This window comes from Castanea sativa, chromosome 8 (assembly GCF_040712315.1).
Source record: "Castanea sativa cultivar Marrone di Chiusa Pesio chromosome 8, ASM4071231v1".
Lineage (NCBI taxonomy): Eukaryota > Viridiplantae > Streptophyta > Magnoliopsida > Fagales > Fagaceae > Castanea > Castanea sativa.
In genome coordinates this window covers 37,305,489-37,324,126 of record NC_134020.1, presented here as the reverse complement: position 1 = coordinate 37,324,126, position 18,638 = coordinate 37,305,489, and the positions used below count along the sequence as shown (strand labels likewise).

Sequence of the window (18,638 nt, the reverse complement as noted above, 5' to 3'; positions counted from 1 at the left end):
TCTAAATATAACTTGACTAATCATTTTAGAGTGTGGAGCCATGCATTCTTGAGTTGTGCATATGTGAGAGCACGTGTGAATGTAGAGAGCGAGGTTAAATCCCACATTAACTGGTGATGAAGTTAACAAGTTTATAACTCATGGGCACACATTTCTCTATTAGGCCGGTCTTTTAGACTTGAAGGGCCCAAGGTATTACAATTTACAAATGATATTAGAGCACGGCCCTACTCTTAATTAGTAGGGGCATGCGCGTCATGAGCCATGTGTGCGAGAGCCAGATGGAGTCCCACCTGGACTAGTGATGTAGAAGTTGAAACACTATGAGAATAGGTCAAATTAAATTGATTTTCAAAATTCAAGAGTTTTACAACATGTGTACTACGTACAAATATGTTAGGCAGAAAGAAATTCACTAAAGACGACGATGTCGGAACAAGTACCTACCAAAAGTTCATAAAAAAAAGAACCCACCAGAAGAAAAGATGTACAGCTACATAATCATTCCACAGATTTTAAGTAATGGGATACAGATAAGCTTATAATTCGTGGCAGTGGCATATATAGCTAGCTATGATCAGTTATCACCAACCATCATAAAGCAAAGAGGATTTTTCTTTCTTCAATTTTTTACGAGATATATAAAAGACAAATTAAAGCAACAAAAGGAAATATCTTGCCCATTGCCTTAGCCAGAAGGAACACTGCTGTAGCACATGTACAATAGGAAAGGTACCCGTTCCTTCATTTCTACACGCATGGTTAGAGTACCACTAGTGAAAGTTTTAGGCATTTTTCTTTTCTTTTACAATGAATGTAAGTTTCAGGGATTCTTTAATAGTGATGGGATGTTACAACTAATTACCAAACACACGGACGCGTAAACGAGTTTTCCTATCCCAAGACAATAGCAATTTGTTAAGCTTCCCAAGTAATGAGTATTCAGTTTTTTACATATATATATATATATATATATATAGACTTCATGCTTTGCCTTTGCATTTGTGATTGATTTCGCTCCCTCTCCCCCAAGTCATATTCTTGCCAAAACCATTAGTTTAAGCCAGCTTTCTTTATTCTTTTTCAACATTACCCGTACAAGCGGCTTTTGTCAATTTTCCTTGCTACGATTTTGTTATGGAAATGGCATCTGAAATTAAGAATGGAGTTTTTGTTCATAACTGGGAGTGGTTCAAGGCCTTGTCTGGAAAGTTAGGCACGAAGATAGTTGAGACTGCCAGGAAGATAAAGAAACTGGGACAAGATGATCCGAGAAGGATTATTCATTCGCTAAAATTTGGACTGGCTCTAACGTTGGTGTCACTGATCTACTACTTTGAACCTCTTTATAAAGGTTTTGGCAATTCAGCAATGTATGCTATTTTGACTGTTATCGTGGTCTTTGAATTCTCCGTAGGTTAGTTAATTTTTTTTCTTGGTTTATTTTCAGCTCATAGTGTTAAAGGAAGCAAGATTATGACATAAGAGTCACTTTTTATTGCTTTCCTTGTCAATTATGGGAAAAGTCTGGCGGATACTAATGTTTCGATTTTCTATAATATACAGGAGCAACACTCGGAAGAGGTTTAAATAGAGGATTGGCTACATTGGTGGCTGGGGCTCTAGGATTTGGTGCTCATTACCTAGCAAGTCTTGCTGGAGAGAAAGGTGAGCCCATACTCCTTGGGCTCTTTGTTTTTTTACTTGGTAAGAAACTCATTCGTGCCAAGAAAACGATAATAATAATACAATTACGACAAAATATATTGTTAGGGCCTAAATAATAATACAATTATTTCTTCTTTCTATTTTTTTTTTGTTTTTTTTGTTTTTGGTCACAAATTGTGAATTTGATGTAAATGGGTATGATGCAGCTGGAGTAGTGACATTTGTGCGGTTCTTTCCTCAATTGAAGGCGAGATACGATTATGGTCTCCTCATATTTATGCTGACATTTTGTTTGGTATCTATATCTGGTTACCGGGAAGATGAGATACTAGAAATTGCACATCAGAGGTTGTCCACAATCCTCGTTGGTTGCTCTACATCTGTATTCATTTGCCTTTTCGTTTTCCCTGTATGGGCTGGTGATGATCTTCACAATCTGGTCGCCTCAAACCTTGAAAAACTTGGCAGCTTCTTAGAAAGTATGTTTACATATTATATCGGTGCATTACCTGGAAAATTATGCATATATTAAACATGTGTCATTGTACATTTTGCCTTGTGGTGACTGGTAAATTTACTTGTTTTAATTAGTAAAACTCAAATTACAGGTTTTGGTGTTGAATATCTCAAAATATCAGGGGATAGTAAAGAGTCTAACAATACATTTATGGATGACTATAATAGTGTCCTCAACTCAAAGCAGATAGAAGAATGCTTGGTAAGTAAGAAGAAATAAGAAACTCTCTCTCACTCTGTCTTTCCAAATCCAAAAACAAAAGTACTATTAGAACAACATTTATATCATTATTATATGACTGCAGGCTAATTTTGCTAGATGGGAACCTCGTCATGGTCAATTTAGGTTCCGTCACCCTTGGAAACAATACCTGAAGATTGGAAGCCTAACACGTCAATGTGCGTATCGTATTGAGGCTCTTAATGGCTACGTCAATTCTGAAATCCAGGTAGGATACCAAATTAATTATTAGTCAATTCTATATAGGAAAATTCCTCGTTTATCAGTAGTGTAAAATTTACATTGTAGACTAAACAAATGTGTACATGGTAAGATTTACATTGATAGTACAATAAATACCTATAATTACCCTTCTTTATATTTAGTTAAGCAATTCATTAATAATCACTATATGAATTAAAAGGAATCAATCAAGTTTAAATTAAAAGAAGATAAAAAAGGTTAACATAGTGGAATAAATTGCTTACAGATACCAGCAGAATTTCGAAGCAAAATTCAAGAGGCATGCACGAATATGAGCTTGGAATCAGGCAAAGCTTTGAAGGAATTAGCATCGGCAATCAAAGCAATGACACCACCATCCTCAGTCACTCCCCACATTGTAAAATCAAAAGATGCTGCCAACAATCTGAAATCCTTGCTCCGATCAGGCTTTTGTAAAGAGATTGACCTCCTAGAGGTAATACCAGCTGTAACCGTGGCATCACTGCTAGTTGATGTTGTTTGTTGCACGGAGAAAATTGCGGAGTCCATTAATGAGCTTGCCTCTCTTGCACACTTTCAAAGCCTTGAGCCAATGGTGGAAGCAGAGAAGCCAAAATTACTTCACCAAGAAACAATCCCGCCTTGTTTTGGTGTCAATGAACCACATCATGTTATCACAATTGATCAGCTATCTCCAAAATTACCATAAAATGTTGTCTATCCACGATTGAATATGTTGATACTAGTTGCTAACAACTAACAAGTTCGGATTCAGATCTTCTAGATTTTCTAGAGTACTCTACCAGTAAATTTTCTCAAATCTTAACCACTCTTTAATGATTTAATGGTCAAGATTCTGCCATGTCAATATTCCACTAACAATATTCTTAAAATAATAAAATGATATTGCAAATAAAACAATTAAGATTATTATTAGTGGAATGCTAACATGGCAGAATCCAGACCATTAAATCGTTAAAGAATGGTTAGGATTTAAGGAAATCTATTTGGTAGAGTACCTTAAAAAATTTAGAGGATCTGAATCCAACAAGTTCTTAATATGGCAATTTTGTATTAGCCGATTTTGAGTAAGTACATGTATCTAACTTTTAATCGAGTGTATCATGAGTAAAAACTATTATTTTAAATTTATTTCCTAAATTCACTTCTAGAGAGTTGTGACTAATATAGTCAAAATAAAAAGTTCCCCCCCCCCCCCCGCCCCGCGAACCAATGAATGAGCAATTGTGGGCACAAAGGTTCCATGATCCCCAAGAAAAATGGTTAGTCACATCTATACTATAACCTAAAACTACTAATCTATTCACAATTGAGGTCTCATGTAATTGTTATAAAACTATATTAACCCAGTATATGTTTGATGTGAGACTTAATAGAGACCCACACAATATACACTCAATTAATTCAATGCTACACTTAAATTCCTAACAATCTCATTAGGGCCATGTTATAAGGTAGTGTCTCCAAATCTACAAAGTATTACGCATCAAACAAAATTGATGCTCGCACAAATATTAGGAGTATTTTTACTATTTTAATACACTTTAGATGCCTTGTGCTTTTATTGCAACTTGTGTTTACACACATGAACGATGAATTGTAATGGTGCTATTGATGTTAGTTTGAGTTATTAAACATATAAGACATAGTTTGATCAAAACATTTGCAGGTACTAGAAAGTTTTTTCTTGCAATTTTCATGATATTAGTTACGTCAGGTTTCTCATTACATTGCTATTACGTATATAATTTTGAAAATCACTATTACACACTACATAAACAATATCAATTCACAATTATTATCTATGAAATTCTACTAAATATAACACAAAATTAAATAATAATTGGTCAAATAGTATCTCCTAAATTGAATGGAGATAGGTGCATGGGATCGTTCAACTCAATTATAGTTACGTTCAATATCTTCACATACAAAATATCTTAATAGAAACAGTATAAAAAAATATGCTCATTAGTTTAGAGAAAAAATAACAACAAAAATCTAAACAATTTAATTTATATGGAAAGTTAACAAAAGCAAAACTCGATTTTGATTATAATTGAATTTTGTCTAAACTTTAGTTGAAAAAAAGTATATATATATATATATATATATATATATATATATTTACACACAAACACACCTAGCTAATAATGAACTATACATAGTCTTGGTATATTACATAAATGAATTATAAATCTGAATTGCTTTTAGCTATACAAAAAAAAGACTCATAAATATAAAATTATTCAAACTCTCTCTTCCTTTAATTTTATATATAGAGTTAGATATATGATTATGTTTTTTATGGTTTATTTATATTAGAATCCTCATTTTTTACACTAAATTAACTTATTTGGCATAAAAATTAAAAATACTTAGATTAAATGGGACATATAGAACAAAATTAAACTCTAATTGAAGTCCAATTTTTACACTGAAATAATTCACTTGCCACAAAAATTTAAAAACTTAAATTAGATAAGACACGTAGGGCAAAATTAGATTCTAATTTGAAATTTAATTAAATTTTCTCTTAACTTTGCCTATTAATATATAATATAGATTTCTTGCGTGTATGTAGACCAAGTAATTGGAGGTGTATATACATCAATAATCCATGTAACTCCTGATATAGCCATCATAATATAAATGCAACAATCCTATCGATGTAGCCCTAGTGTTACGTGTGTAGGCTAAAATTGGAGCATTCAACAATAAAAATGTTGTAATTAGAAGACTTGTGGAAGATTTTTTTTTTTTAATTTAAAATATTATTAATCTCCGATGACAAAAAAAATTAAAAAAAACTAAATTGTAGTAAACATAATAGAAAATTGAGTTTCAAATTTCAAATATTTTTACAAAATTACAATATGTAATAATAATCTAAGTTAGATTTCATTATGAACATCTAACCGCATGTAACGAGATTAATAATCAAAGACAATGATAATTAGTGAGAGACACTCAGACCAGAAATATGTAAAGGTCCCAAAACATCAAAAGTAGCAGTGGACATTGACACATTATACTTGAATGACAATGCTAGTTGTGTACGCAATTTACAAGACACACAATCAAAAGTATCCTTTGATACCAACTCTAACAACCACCAGATGCTAGCAATTGTACCCAGGAAGAAGGTGAATGTCTAATCTGAGAGTGAGGATGCAAAAGGTGGATCGAAGAAGTAGCAGCATAAATTCCAGTAGCAGGAATATGAAGGCTAGAAACTTTGAACAATTGTCAAACTCTACGGTCGGTTGCAAGTGCATGTTTGTCTTGTCTGTAAATTCTACAGGGCATAACCAGAGGAAATGAATAAGATATAGTACCCAGGTTCACACAGTTGGCCAACAAAACGTAGATTATACAATAGTTTAGGAACATGAAACACCTTAGCAGGGCCGACCTTAGATATTTTGGGGCCTTAGGCGAGAACTAAAAATGGGGTTTATTTATTTATTTTTAAAGTTTTCATATCCAGATGCATATTTTCTAATAGACATTTCTAATCAAACAATATATTTATAAAGACTAAAATAAAAAATAACTTTCAAGTGTAAAGTAAATGAGAAATAGAGCCTGATTTATATAAAAAGTATTGTTGTAGTTTCACCAAATAATAACAAGTTTTTAGCAATTTCAACCTGCATAAATAAAGACTTATTCAATATATTACCACTAACTAAAAAATATATATATATAAACACAAGATTAAATTTTTTTTAAAAAAATTAAACATAAGCATAACAAAATTTTAAGCACAACCATAACACAAGGCTTATTAATAAGACCCACCTAAAAAAAGCACAAAACAAATCATATCTAATTTCTATAACACATAACAGTATAACCCAAAAAAAAAAAAAAAAAACCCAAACAACGTGAAACACATCCAGGCAGCGGATGGCGGCCCAATTTTTTATTTGAAGTTACTTAATAAGTCCAACTGTCCAAGCAAATAAAACGTGTAGAGATTAGAGAAAGTCTGAAGCCAAGCGCCCATTCATCAAAAAAAAAAGAAAAAAAAGAAGCCAAGCGCTGAAGCACACGATAGCAGAGCGCACTGAGAGAACTCAAAACCTAGAGGCTAGAGGAGAGGTGCAGAGGCAAGCTTTCTTGAGATGAGAAGGATTAGGAATCAGAGAGGCAAAGAAATGCAAGCTTGCTTGAGATGAGAGAGGCCAGAGGCGGAAAGCAAAGAGAAGAGGCAGAGTTGCAAAGGGATTTGAGGAACGGTAAAACTAAAAATTTTAGGGATTTGAGTTGTTTTATTTGTTTTGATTTGTGATTGTTTTGTGGTTAATCTTTTAGAACAGATTTGTAGTTTATCTTATTGATTTTTGGTTTGTCTAGAGGATAATAATATTATTTTTGGACAATGATTTTGTTTAGAGCCAATGTATAACCGGATCTACCAAAATTTTTATTTTTTGGTTAAAAGGATGTGCTGAAAATAAGGCTTTATCTGCAAATAAATTTTTTTTTTTTTTTTACTACCTAATTTTTTTTCTAAATTTTGGGGCCTCCTTTCCACTTGGGGCCTTAGGCAATTGCCTAATTGGCCTAAGGGAAGGGCCGGCACTGCACCTTAGGAACTGAAAGGTTTGACGTACTGATAGTGATATATAGAGCGGACAAACATAGTGGAGCCATGTGTATGTTGTGCAAATAATAGATGGTTGGTTTGTATGATTGAAATTAGAGAAAAACAAAGTGTCATGTGGTTGCAACAGATGGAGTTAAGAAGTCAAAGAGGTAGACTTACTAGGTTAGGGCCGGCTCTACAGTACAAGTAAATGAGGCAGTCAAACAAAGCGTAGATTATATGACATTTTAGGAACATGAAACACCTGAGGAACTGAAAGCTTTGACGTAGTGATAGTGTCTAGCTACAGATAAGACAAACATAGTGGAGCCATATGTATGTGCGAATGGTAGATGGGTGGTGCGTATAATTGAAATTAGAGGAAAAGAAGGTGTCATATGGTTGACACAGGCAAATTCACGAAGTCAAGAGGTAGACTTATTAGCTCTGGCCAACTCTATAGTATAAGTAAATGAGGCGATGGCTTAACACTCCTAATTTTGACATTTCATTATAATAGTATTAATTAAGCTCAAATATTAGCTAATAAATAAAATAAAAATTTTTATATAAAAAAAGAAATATTACTGTACAATGTAGTTGTATTGTACACTAAATTGTATTTAGAGTACTATTTTAGATTAATGAATATACGCTCTGTTTGTTTTGCTAAAAAGCTTTCTGTAAAGATAGTTTTTCACATTTTTCGGTGTTTGGTAGCACAAAAAAACTGGTTAACAGAAAACTATCTTTAGTTAATGGAAAATCCTAATAAAAATAAGGCTTATTTTATATAGGTTGTTTTCCAAAAAAAAAATTTGGAAAACAATCTCTCTCTCACTCTTTCTCTCTTCCCTTTTCTTTTTCTTTCCTCACACCCTCACTATCACTAACTTTGGTCTCTCCTCTTCCATAGATCTCTCTCTCTCTCTCTCTCTCTCTCTCTTCATATTTCTCTTCCCCTTTATAACACAATTCTCTTATTAGGTTTTTTTCCCTCATAGCTAAGTAATTATTTTATTCCTCTCTGCCAACTTGCAAAAGAGAACATATTTGCAATGTTAATTATTTCATTCCTCTTTACCAAAATCTCAATTCTTTACTTTGAATTTCAAACTTAATTTTATTTTTTCTTTAAGAAATTTTTGGTTTGATGGATTCTAGGTAGAAGTTTTTTACACATAAAAGTACTAAAAATATATAATTAAAAAAAAAGAAAAAAAAGAATGAATGAATGAATGAAGTAAAAGACAAAAAATTTAAACATAGTGCCTATATGACTCTAAATTGCTTTTACATAGGATAATCTTTTTTGTTGACAGATACATTATGCAGATATTATGTAGTGATGATATATTATGTAGATACATTATATAAATACATAATTTTGAGTAATATAAAAGACTTGTGGTTGACCATAATAGACAATTAGTATACCAACACCTCCTCGATACCTCTTCGACACCTGGCTATCTGTCGAGATCTTAAGCTGTTCCTTATCGCAATCTCGACATCTCTCGATAGCTAGATGGATCAATCGAGATTTCTTCTAGATCCTCAATAGCTTCTTGACACCTCTCAATCGATCGAAATTCTCTTTCATATATTGTTTTTCACATGTTTTGCATGTTTCTTTGATCTTGTCATCCATAGCATCTTGTTTCATTACATTTATGCATTTTTATGGATTCGTTTTGCCCCTTGATCATTTTTTATCATCTTTATGTTTCTTGAGTAAAACTTTTTAGCTTCCAGTACCCTCTGTCAATCGTGACAAAAAGGGGGAGAAATTAGAGAATTTGTGATTTCTTTCTTTAAGATTCTACAAGTTAGGGGGGAGAAATACATGCCCTTATAAGGAGGAGATGTGTTTCATGTTGTTAGGGGGATTTATGACCTTATTGTTGTTGTAGGAGCTTCTTTTAGCTTCTTGTTCTTGTACCTTAGGTCTTGTGACCAATTTTACATACATTGTGCTTATCCTTGTTATATATATATGTGTGTGTGTGTGTGTGTGTGTGTGTGTGATGTATGTCTTCTTCACCTACCTTTATATGTGTTGTTTCTTTTCTATCTCTATACACATGCTTCTTATATTTTGTATGTAATCTATTCTTTCTGTTTCACACAAAGATGCCTTGATGTATTTTGTTTAAAGTGTTTCAGAAATACAGGTTGTCAAAATCTACTTGTCATGAACTCTCTTCTTACAAAGTTTTTCAAGAGTTTATATTATGATAGATTTTATTGTATTCAACAAGTGAGTATGAGTTGAGTGTTTTATGACTTCTCTCATATGTTTATTTGTTTGTTGTAATTTTGTCACGGATTGCCAAAAGGGAAGATTGTTAGGACATATGTGTTTCACTTGTTAGGTACATATGTCATTATTCTATGTAATTAGCTAATCCTTTGAGAAAACGCACTTTACTTGTACTTGGGTAGATCTAGGATATTTTTAATACTTCAAGAAATAAGGTTTTAAGATCAAGTGTTAAAATCATGCAAGTCTGTCCAAGAAACAAGCTAAGAAGTGTCTATCATTAAAGCTCAACAACTAGTATCCATCGAGCTTAAGAAGCTATTCCAGCCCCCTGGCTCGACAGCTGCTCGACAGCATCTCGACAAATGCTATCTATCGATGTTTATAAAAAACATAATTTCAGATTTGTTTTGACTCCAATTCGTGATTATGTGTTTAGGGCTTTTTTTCTCACAACTCTATACATATATAAGGCTTATTTTAGAGGCCGTCACATAAGAAAATAAGATAATACAAGGAGAACATATGCAAAAGGTGACTGAAACCTTATTCTCTCTAAAAGAAACTACTGCGTCTTTGCACTTTAAGGTTTTGTAACCAAGTGTTTCTTAATCTTCATTGTTGATGAAGTGAAGAATTTTGCAGCCAACATTCTTCTTCCTCAAGTTGCTGAGCGAGTCATGTACTGAGATTCGTGCAAAAGATTTAGTCCCATACTGGGATCCGTGCATCAAAAAGGTGGCATTCATATATTGAAGAGTTCAGAGGTTCTAAAGCGGTAGAAGATTTCTGCAGTGAGTTCATCTACAGAGATTGTTGAGTATAGGGACAAAAGTTTTGTACTAAATCTGAAACCTTTATTATAGTGGATTGCTTTTCGAGAAGGTTTCCTCCCAGGTTTTTTACTATAAAATTGGTTGGTTTCATTGGTTTTCTTAAGTCATCATATCTTGTCTTATTTACTTTTCTGCTGCACTTATATTTGACATGATATTGATGTTTGTTTGTTTTAACAAGTTTTATTCATAATAAATCTAATTAACAACTTGGGTTTAAAACTTGTTAATTCTATCAATCGGGGTCTAAATTTCTCATCACATTTATTCAAGGATATAAAAGCCTTCTCACTTCAAAAAAAAACAATGAAGAAACTATGGTGAGTATAAAATTGTCGCCCTAGCCCTCTTGTTTTCACCTCAAAAAAAAAAATGAAGTTATTTGAGTTCCATAGCTACTTGACTTTTTTTTTTTCTTCAATTTTTTGTAACTATTTTTTAATTTTCAGGCTAATCTAGCAAGATGGGAACTGTGGCACTATCGTTTTGGGCTCTTTCATCCTTGGAAACAATATGTTAAAGTTGGAACCCTAACTCAGCAATGCACCTATAAAATTGAAGCTCTTAACAACTACCTTAACGATTCAAGTAAATCAGCAATACTCAAACACACGAACATAATCTTCACTTGTACATTTTATTTGTATACTCTTTTTTTATATTTTATTTGCTGCTAAAGTGTATTCTCTCACACACACGAACATAATCTTCACTTGTACATTTCAAGACTTGTCTCCCCGGATCTGTTTGATAAATCTCTTGAAAAATAACATTTCTTAAGAAAGTTGAAGGTTTGATGTTGACCGCATGCATTTTGTACAATGAAAAATTGGAGTAGGAAACCAAAACATTTATGTATATACACTTTGTCATATACATTACCACAATTTATGTACGAGTCAAGTAGTGATTGAATTTGTTTTTCACCAAAGACTAGAGAATCAGTTATGTAACCTAACTTGTGAAAAAGTCTTTGGTAAAATGAGTTGTAGGAAACAGTACTAGCTGTTAATTGTGGACTTCACTAGTTTTATTCCGTCCATGCATGCTTGCATGCACGTACGTACGCATGGAAGCCATGAATTTGAATGTCCTAATATATATATGGTTCTTATTTTTGACCTTAAGGCCATGCTTTCCGACTCAAAATTTGTAATAACATCTGTGCCTAAATGCTTTTCTTTTCTTTTTTTCCTGTTTGATAAGCACAAATGTTTGATGACACTGGTTGTTACCTATTTTGATCAATAAAGTACTTCAAGTTAAGAACCAATTAGACCTTCATGTGCCTGTCACTCTGTCGGTACAACCACATTTCCCTTTCCACTGCCGCGTTGCTTTCACATTGTTCATAAAAAATTGTGATATGCGTGTACAGTGTACTCCAAAATTTTTGAAATTCTCATTAAAGCTCTTTAAAAAGTTAACTAAACTTAATTATTTTAGGCTTCCCCCAAGTAAAAATTATGAACTCCTTAGAGGAAAAAAAAATTAATGCTTTAAAAGTGATGCTACGTAATTGTTATTATGCCACGTGGTATTATTTTATTAAACTAATTAAATACACGTGATAAGGTTATGTGTCATTTGACAGAAAATATAGATGGAAGCATTGTTAATCCAAATGAAATATAATTTTAAGAGTGTAAAATTCAAATTTTGAAATCTTAGGATATAAAATCCAAAGACACCGAACTTCAAGGATGTAGTTTGCACGTTAACCTTTTTTTTTTTTTTTTTTAGTGCACTTTAGAAAGATTATTTGATTTTCAAATTTATATTTTTATATTCTTTTAAGAGATATATTAAGCCCAATAGTATAAGTTCAAGTCCAATCTTACATAGTGTGCAAGCCAAGTGTTATACTTGCAACAAGTCTATTAATCATAGCTAATATATGGTTAATCTAGGATTTAGCCTTTTATATGTACCTATATATATTGGGTTCATTGTAACACAAAATTTGTACTTGGTTTGCACATTAAGCAAGATTAGGCTCCCCTATGCTATTGGGTTTAATATATCTCTAACAATTTTGAAGGTTTTTTTAAAGAAAAATGAAACTTGCCGCAAACGAGCTTGATTGTAGGATGTATTATAATGATAGGATAACAAACAATGTTAAATAAATAGGAGGAAAGAAATATAAAAGAGAAGAAGAAAGAAACGTTGGAAATTTATGTGGTTTAAACTAACGGTCTACAAATACGGAGGAAAACCTTTGAGAGCTACATAACTTATCTATGAGTGAAATATAAATCTTGTATTACAATAAAAGAGAAACCTTAAACTGACCACACATTAACTATAGTTAATAGACTTGTGGTACAAATATAATTTTTGTCTTGTGCACATTAAGTAAAATTGGGGTTGGACCTTGACTATTGGGCTTGATATGTCTTTAACAACCATATTAAGACTTAAAAGTGTGATGGGTAAGGCAAATGACAGTTTTTTCCTCAAGTTCAAGAATTATTTGATAATGGTTAAAAAATTTCTAGTCAAATAAAGTAGGAATATTATTAATAAGGGTAAATTTCAGTAACTTACCCTGGGATTTGGGTCAATACCAACTAAGTCCAAAAGATTTTAAAATTGATCAATTTAGTCCCTCAACACCGTTAATGTCATTAGTCAGCCCTCTCTTCTCTCTCTCATCTCTCTGATTTTCCCCTACCCTCTATTCTCTCTCTTGCCCCTCTCTTCTCTCTTTGTGTGTACACCCAGCCAAACCCATACCAAATCAGCAAGACATACATAGATTTTGACTAATGAACCCATCAAATTCTTGTCTTTTACAAAGCCAAACAAAATCACTGCCTCACCACCATTGTCAGTTTTTTTACAAACCCACCACCACAAACAAAGCTTACATCACTAATTTAGGCACATATGCACAGTACATCCAAGCCCATTGGAAATCAACCCCTATATCCTATTTTCCAAACCTTAATAGCAAAGCTCAAAACACCCAATATCCCATTTTACAAACTCAAATCAAAATCACTAAATCCCTACAACCAACAAAAACCCAATCCCTAAATTAACAAAACCAAAAACCTATCACAATACCAAACACAAAAGGGATTTAACCAAAAACAAAAGGAGAAAATAAATTTAAAAAGTAAAGAAGAAAATAAGAGAGAAATAAAGAGGAGAAAGCATTGGCCAGTGGTTGTGGTGGTGGTGGTGAGCTCAGCTGCCATTAGTGGTGGCGTGGCTTTGTGGAGTTCGGCCATGGTTGAGCTTGAGAGAAAAAGAACTGACAGAGAGAACCACTGTGGTACTAGTGTTGGCTTGTGGTGACTGTGGTGGCGGCGGCAGCGATGGTTGTGGCTTGAAATTTTGGGCCTCATAGTTTAGGGTTACAGAGAGGAATGAGAAATTTTGAGATGAAAGAAGAGAGAGACATGAAAGAGGAGAGAATCTGCGAGAGAGAGAATATTGTGCTAAATGACTAACGGATGGGCTAACAGTGGTTAAGGAGTAAGTTGGGCTTAGGGACTAAGTTGATCAATTTTAAAATGTGTTGGACTTGGTTAGCATTAGTCCAAACCTTAGGGTAGGTTACTGAAATTTACCCTATTATTAATAACGAGGAATTTGATATCCAAGTATCATGAGAAGACACCAGATTTATGTGACGCCACATTGGGAACAAGTTCAAGTCTTTGAATTTGAAATTTTGCATTTAATTTAATTACAACGAAGTCAAACATTAAAATGTAGAGTTGCTTGAGAAGGTAGATGTAAATCAATAAAATAAAAAATAAAAAAAGATCAAGGGATAAAAATTGTTAGAAATTCTGGAAAATCTTATGAGACTCAAGTTCAAGGTGAACAAATAACCCACAAGTTCTTATTAGATTCCATTGATTCTCCGAGTCCCGACATCCAAGCATCGGAATGCAATGACTTCATTATGGATGAAAATTTTATTTGAATTTTATTCCTAAATTGATTGACCTCATAAATCAGTTAAAGGTTGCTATAAAGAATTTTCTGGTCCGCTTCTTCTGGTAAATAAGTTTTATAACATTTCACGAAGTGCAAAATGCTTTAATCATTGATTCATTTGGTTAGAAACATAGAATATTTTAGTTTAAAATTGTAAATACGAGTATGGTAAAATTTTTTTTTTTTTAAGTGAAGTTCAACCTATAAATTGTTTGAGAGTAATTTATGATTATCAAACCACTTAGTTACTTCATTGGTAATTTCCTATTTTAGGATTGAGATAATGAAAATGCAATATCTAAGGTATTAAATACCCTGGTTTCTAAAATAAAGGTATTATATACACTGGGTGCAAGTGAATCCAACGGCAGAAATTTTTTCTTTTTCTTTTTTGGTTTTTGTATTTGATCCAATGGTAGAGGAAAAAAGTTAACTTTTTCCCCTCTTACTGAATTCAATTGTACCTGGTGTCTAGAAATTCGCTATAAAGCTTTACAGTAATAGGATTAGATTAAGCATTATCAGTAACCATCCATTTATATTAATAGTCACACTCCCCTCAAGATGATCATTTTGCTGCTGAAGGATTAGATCTAGCCTTCTTATACTTTCACACGCCAATATTATTCTTGTAGCTGAGTTAGACTTAGTAGAAAAATCCACTACCTCCAACAAATTGGGTATGAACCATCGTAAAGTGGCAGCGATATTGTTCTCCGATCGATGGAGCACATATATATGGTGGTTATGGTGACACTCTTGTGGCCGGAGTCTTGAAATGTGCAAGGGAGGCTAATTCATGAACGGCATCGGCAATCTTCACGATGCTTGGTACAACATCAATTAGAGTTAAAGCAACTTCTGCAGATGGTATGATATCTTGGAGACTAGCATCTTTCAAATGGTATGTATCAAGCACGAATTTCAGGTTTGCAGCAGCGGTTTTTAAGTTTTCAATGCGGGCATTAACTGATGTTGATTGGTTCATTTTTTTGAGTGCTGATGCTAATTCCCTAAGAGCTTTCCCAGATTCTGAGCAGATTTTTGTGCTTGGATCTTGAATTTTGCTTCCGAACTCATTGAGCGTCTGTGAGGATGGCAAATCATGGGTCAGTGAATTAACTACACTTCACATGAGTCATGATTAAGGATGTATGACATTATTATTATTTGTGTTTTTTTTTTTTTTAGATAATTATAGTTTTCTGCTAATCCCACAACTCAAATAATTTTTTTTCTAAACTTCCAAGCAATTTGTGCATGTGCCAATTCAGTTATAAAGCCGTTTAGAGTAACTAAATATTAACTGATAAAGCATTTTAATCATTAAATAATAATTTAATTTATTGAAAATTTTTAATTTTCATCAGGGACCTTTATACATTAATTGAAAACATTTTTTTATTTAAAAAAAATTAAGAAAGGTTTCTCATAATTTTTTAAAATAAACAAAAATATTTTTAATTAAAGAATAGAAATAATATAATTATCATTTCGTAAATTTGATATTATACATGACGCCTAACAAAACAATCAACAATAGTTCATCGTCATATAACAAATTTGATAATATATTATGATGACTTTAACAGATAGGCGAATAAAAATAACTATAAGTTAACAATATAAGTTTACCCTTGAGACAAAGTTATAGAATTAAGAAACTTACATGGTATAAACTTGAGTGATTCAAAAATATAAATTGATCGAAAATAATAAGTCATTGCATAAAAGAGTGATTTACTTGCATGGAAAAATTAATCATCGTTACAAATCATAAAGAAATATGACACAACACCAAAAGAATAATATAATTTTTACACTAATTGGAATATATGTGAACTTATTTGTAATGTAATATTAAGGTACTGATATTGAAAATTGAAATACACTAATAAAAGACGAAGGGAAATAAATTTTGGTTTTTTTTTTTTTTTGGACAGGGGGATCTTTAAATGGTCTACTCCTGCCCTCCGACCCACCCTTGCGTAAGGGACATTCGGGGGCCGAAAACCAAAAAAAAAAAAACCATACGTATATATACGTTTATGTAGGTATGAGTGTATACTATAGCGAAAAAAAGAAGAGTATATATGATTGTTGTCTACATAATCTTTGCAGAAGAGTGTTCTATGCATAATGACTTGTGTGAATTAAATCATCTATTTAAAATTTGAGTAGTGCTGATTTACTTGGATCTTAGAGTTAAGGTAGTTGTTAAGAGCGTCAATTTTGTAAGCGCATTGCTGAGTTAGGGCTCCAATCTTAACATATTGTTTCCAAGGATGACGGAACCCAAAACGATAGTGCCACAGTTCCCATCTTGCTAGATTAGCCTGAAAATACAAAAAATTAAAGAAGAAAAATTCAAGTAGCCATGGAATTCAAATAACTTTTTTGTTTTGAGGTGTAAACAAGAGGATTAGGGAGACAATTTTATACTAACCATAGTTTCTTCAGTGTTTTTTGAAGTGAGAAGACTTTTATATCCTTGAAGAAATGCTTTATCACTCAAGGGTTGCCCATCCTCTGATATTTTGAAGTATTCACCACTAAATCCTGTAAGTTTGTATTGGTCAATATTGAGAAATTAAATTAAAAGAGAAGAAGAAAAAAAGAAAAGAAAAAGAGAATGGAAAGGAATTATAAACTAAGGACACTAACATGACATGGGACATGGTACACACACACACATATATATATATATAAAAAGCGTGTTCTGTTCTTGACATATCGGAAACTGATGTCCAACACAAATATGATTAGAGTTATGGAGTGTTCATGATTTTTATATATGGGGCATGAAAGTTTCATATTTATTTTACTATATATATATGGAGCATAAAATATATATACCTTGTAAGAAATTCCCAAGCTTTTCAATGTTGTTAGCTACCAAATTTTGAAGTTCCTCTCCAATCCAAACGGGACGTATGCAGATGCATATAGCAATAGCGATAAAGCTACCCATGATGATTGTGGTTACCCTTTGATGGGCCATGCGTAGCACCTTATCTTCTCGGTAACTCGAAACAGATACTAAAGAGAAAGTCAATATGAATATGAGCAGCCCGTAGTCATACCTTGTCTTCATTGTGGGAAAGAATCTTACAAATGTTACTGTCGTAGCTGCATGCATAACAAATCTAATTATGAGTTTGAGAATTTTGAACTATAAGATTAAAAGGTTCAGGAGTATTAAGGCAACTGTTAATAAATTATTTAAAAAATTGTGACACTATTTTTATGAAAAATATAAAAAGTCAAAAAAAAAATTTATTAGAATATATATTAGAATTAGATCTGTCTATAACATGTTACCTATCATAGCGACGAAGAATCCAAGTACAATGGGCTCTCCTGTTTCACCAGCGAGAGTTGCTAGGTAATGAACTCCAAAACCTAGAGCACCAGCTGAAAACGTTGCTAGCATCCTGTTGAAGCCTTTTCCCAGAGTTGCTCCTATAGAAGATTGGAAAAAAAATCAAAAAGAAAAACGTTGCCAATTGTTAATTCCAATTCTGAAGCTGTTATACCCATAAAAAATTAGTTTATATGTCAGGGTAATTAAATAAGTTCCAAGCTTACCAACAGAAAACTCAAAGACAAGAACGACTGTCATGACAGCCCATATTAAATTTTCGCCAATACGATCATAGAGTGGTTGGATGTAGTAGAATAAGGAAACCAATGTGAGAGCCAGTCCTACTTTTAGCGAATGGACAATTCTCCTTGGATCATCTTGTCCCAGTTTCTTAATCTTCTCTGCCACTTCGACAATCTTATTAGCCAATAACTTGTGCCATCCACATGCACGAGTGAAAGGTCTAGCATTTTCAATACTTGGAGCAGCAATATTCATTGCTATGGATTGAAAATGCAAGATTGCAATGGATGAGAGAGAAGAGTAAAAAGAGAGAAGGGTTTGGATCTATGATGTTTAGTAAAAATGTCTATTTATACGTGATAAATGTTGAATGGAAATTTATAGTACAATTTTTGTGAACAACGTGAAAAATATGCCCCAAAATGGGAAGGGGATATGGGGTGGTGGGCGGTGGTTTTAGGAAACTATAATTGGTCCTGACGTCTAATCATTGGATAAAAAACGGTCCAGCTAATTACATGAAAGGTCCAAACTATAGTTTGTTAGATTTCCAATTAAATCTCTAGATTATTTTAATGGAATTGAGGCGAAAGGCTTTAAATCCAAATCTGTGAACTCTGTAGAGAGAGTTAAGTCTTCCTAGCTAGTTTAATTAACGGGTATTCTGCGCCGTCTAGGTTTATGATGGAGAGATGTTAGACAAGTTTTTGAGTCTCAACAGTTTGAAAAAC

The 18,638-nt window shown here is 32.8% G+C and overlaps 2 protein-coding genes across 3 annotated transcripts; one reads left to right on the top strand and one right to left on the bottom strand.

The window, feature by feature from the left end:
* The first annotated feature begins 974 nt into the window (after positions 1 to 974).
* Positions 975 to 3,800, top strand: LOC142608133 (aluminum-activated malate transporter 2-like). Of its 2 annotated transcripts, none has more exons than XM_075779845.1 (6): positions 975 to 1,417; positions 1,567 to 1,668; positions 1,875 to 2,147; positions 2,277 to 2,386; positions 2,490 to 2,633; positions 2,895 to 3,800. In XM_075779845.1, the coding sequence occupies exons 1-6, from the start codon at positions 1,138 to 1,140 to the stop codon at positions 3,336 to 3,338; spliced, it is 1,353 nt and encodes a 450-aa protein (XP_075635960.1). In that variant the 5' UTR covers positions 975 to 1,137; the 3' UTR covers positions 3,339 to 3,800. The 2 variants fall into 2 exon arrangements, with proteins under 2 accessions (XP_075635960.1, XP_075635959.1); XM_075779844.1 differs by having other exon boundaries at positions 977 to 1,417; positions 1,567 to 1,707.
* An 11,119-nt stretch (positions 3,801 to 14,919) lies between these two features.
* LOC142606615 (aluminum-activated malate transporter 2-like) lies at positions 14,920 to 18,162 on the bottom strand. Its single transcript, XM_075777932.1, has 6 exons — positions 17,889 to 18,162; positions 17,622 to 17,762; positions 17,157 to 17,429; positions 16,747 to 16,859; positions 16,493 to 16,636; positions 14,920 to 15,387 (listed from the first exon to the last, which is right to left on the bottom strand). The coding sequence occupies exons 1-6, from the start codon at positions 18,160 to 18,162 to the stop codon at positions 15,046 to 15,048; spliced, it is 1,287 nt and encodes a 428-aa protein (XP_075634047.1). The 3' UTR covers positions 14,920 to 15,045.
* Positions 18,163 to 18,638: the final 476 nt, after the last annotated feature.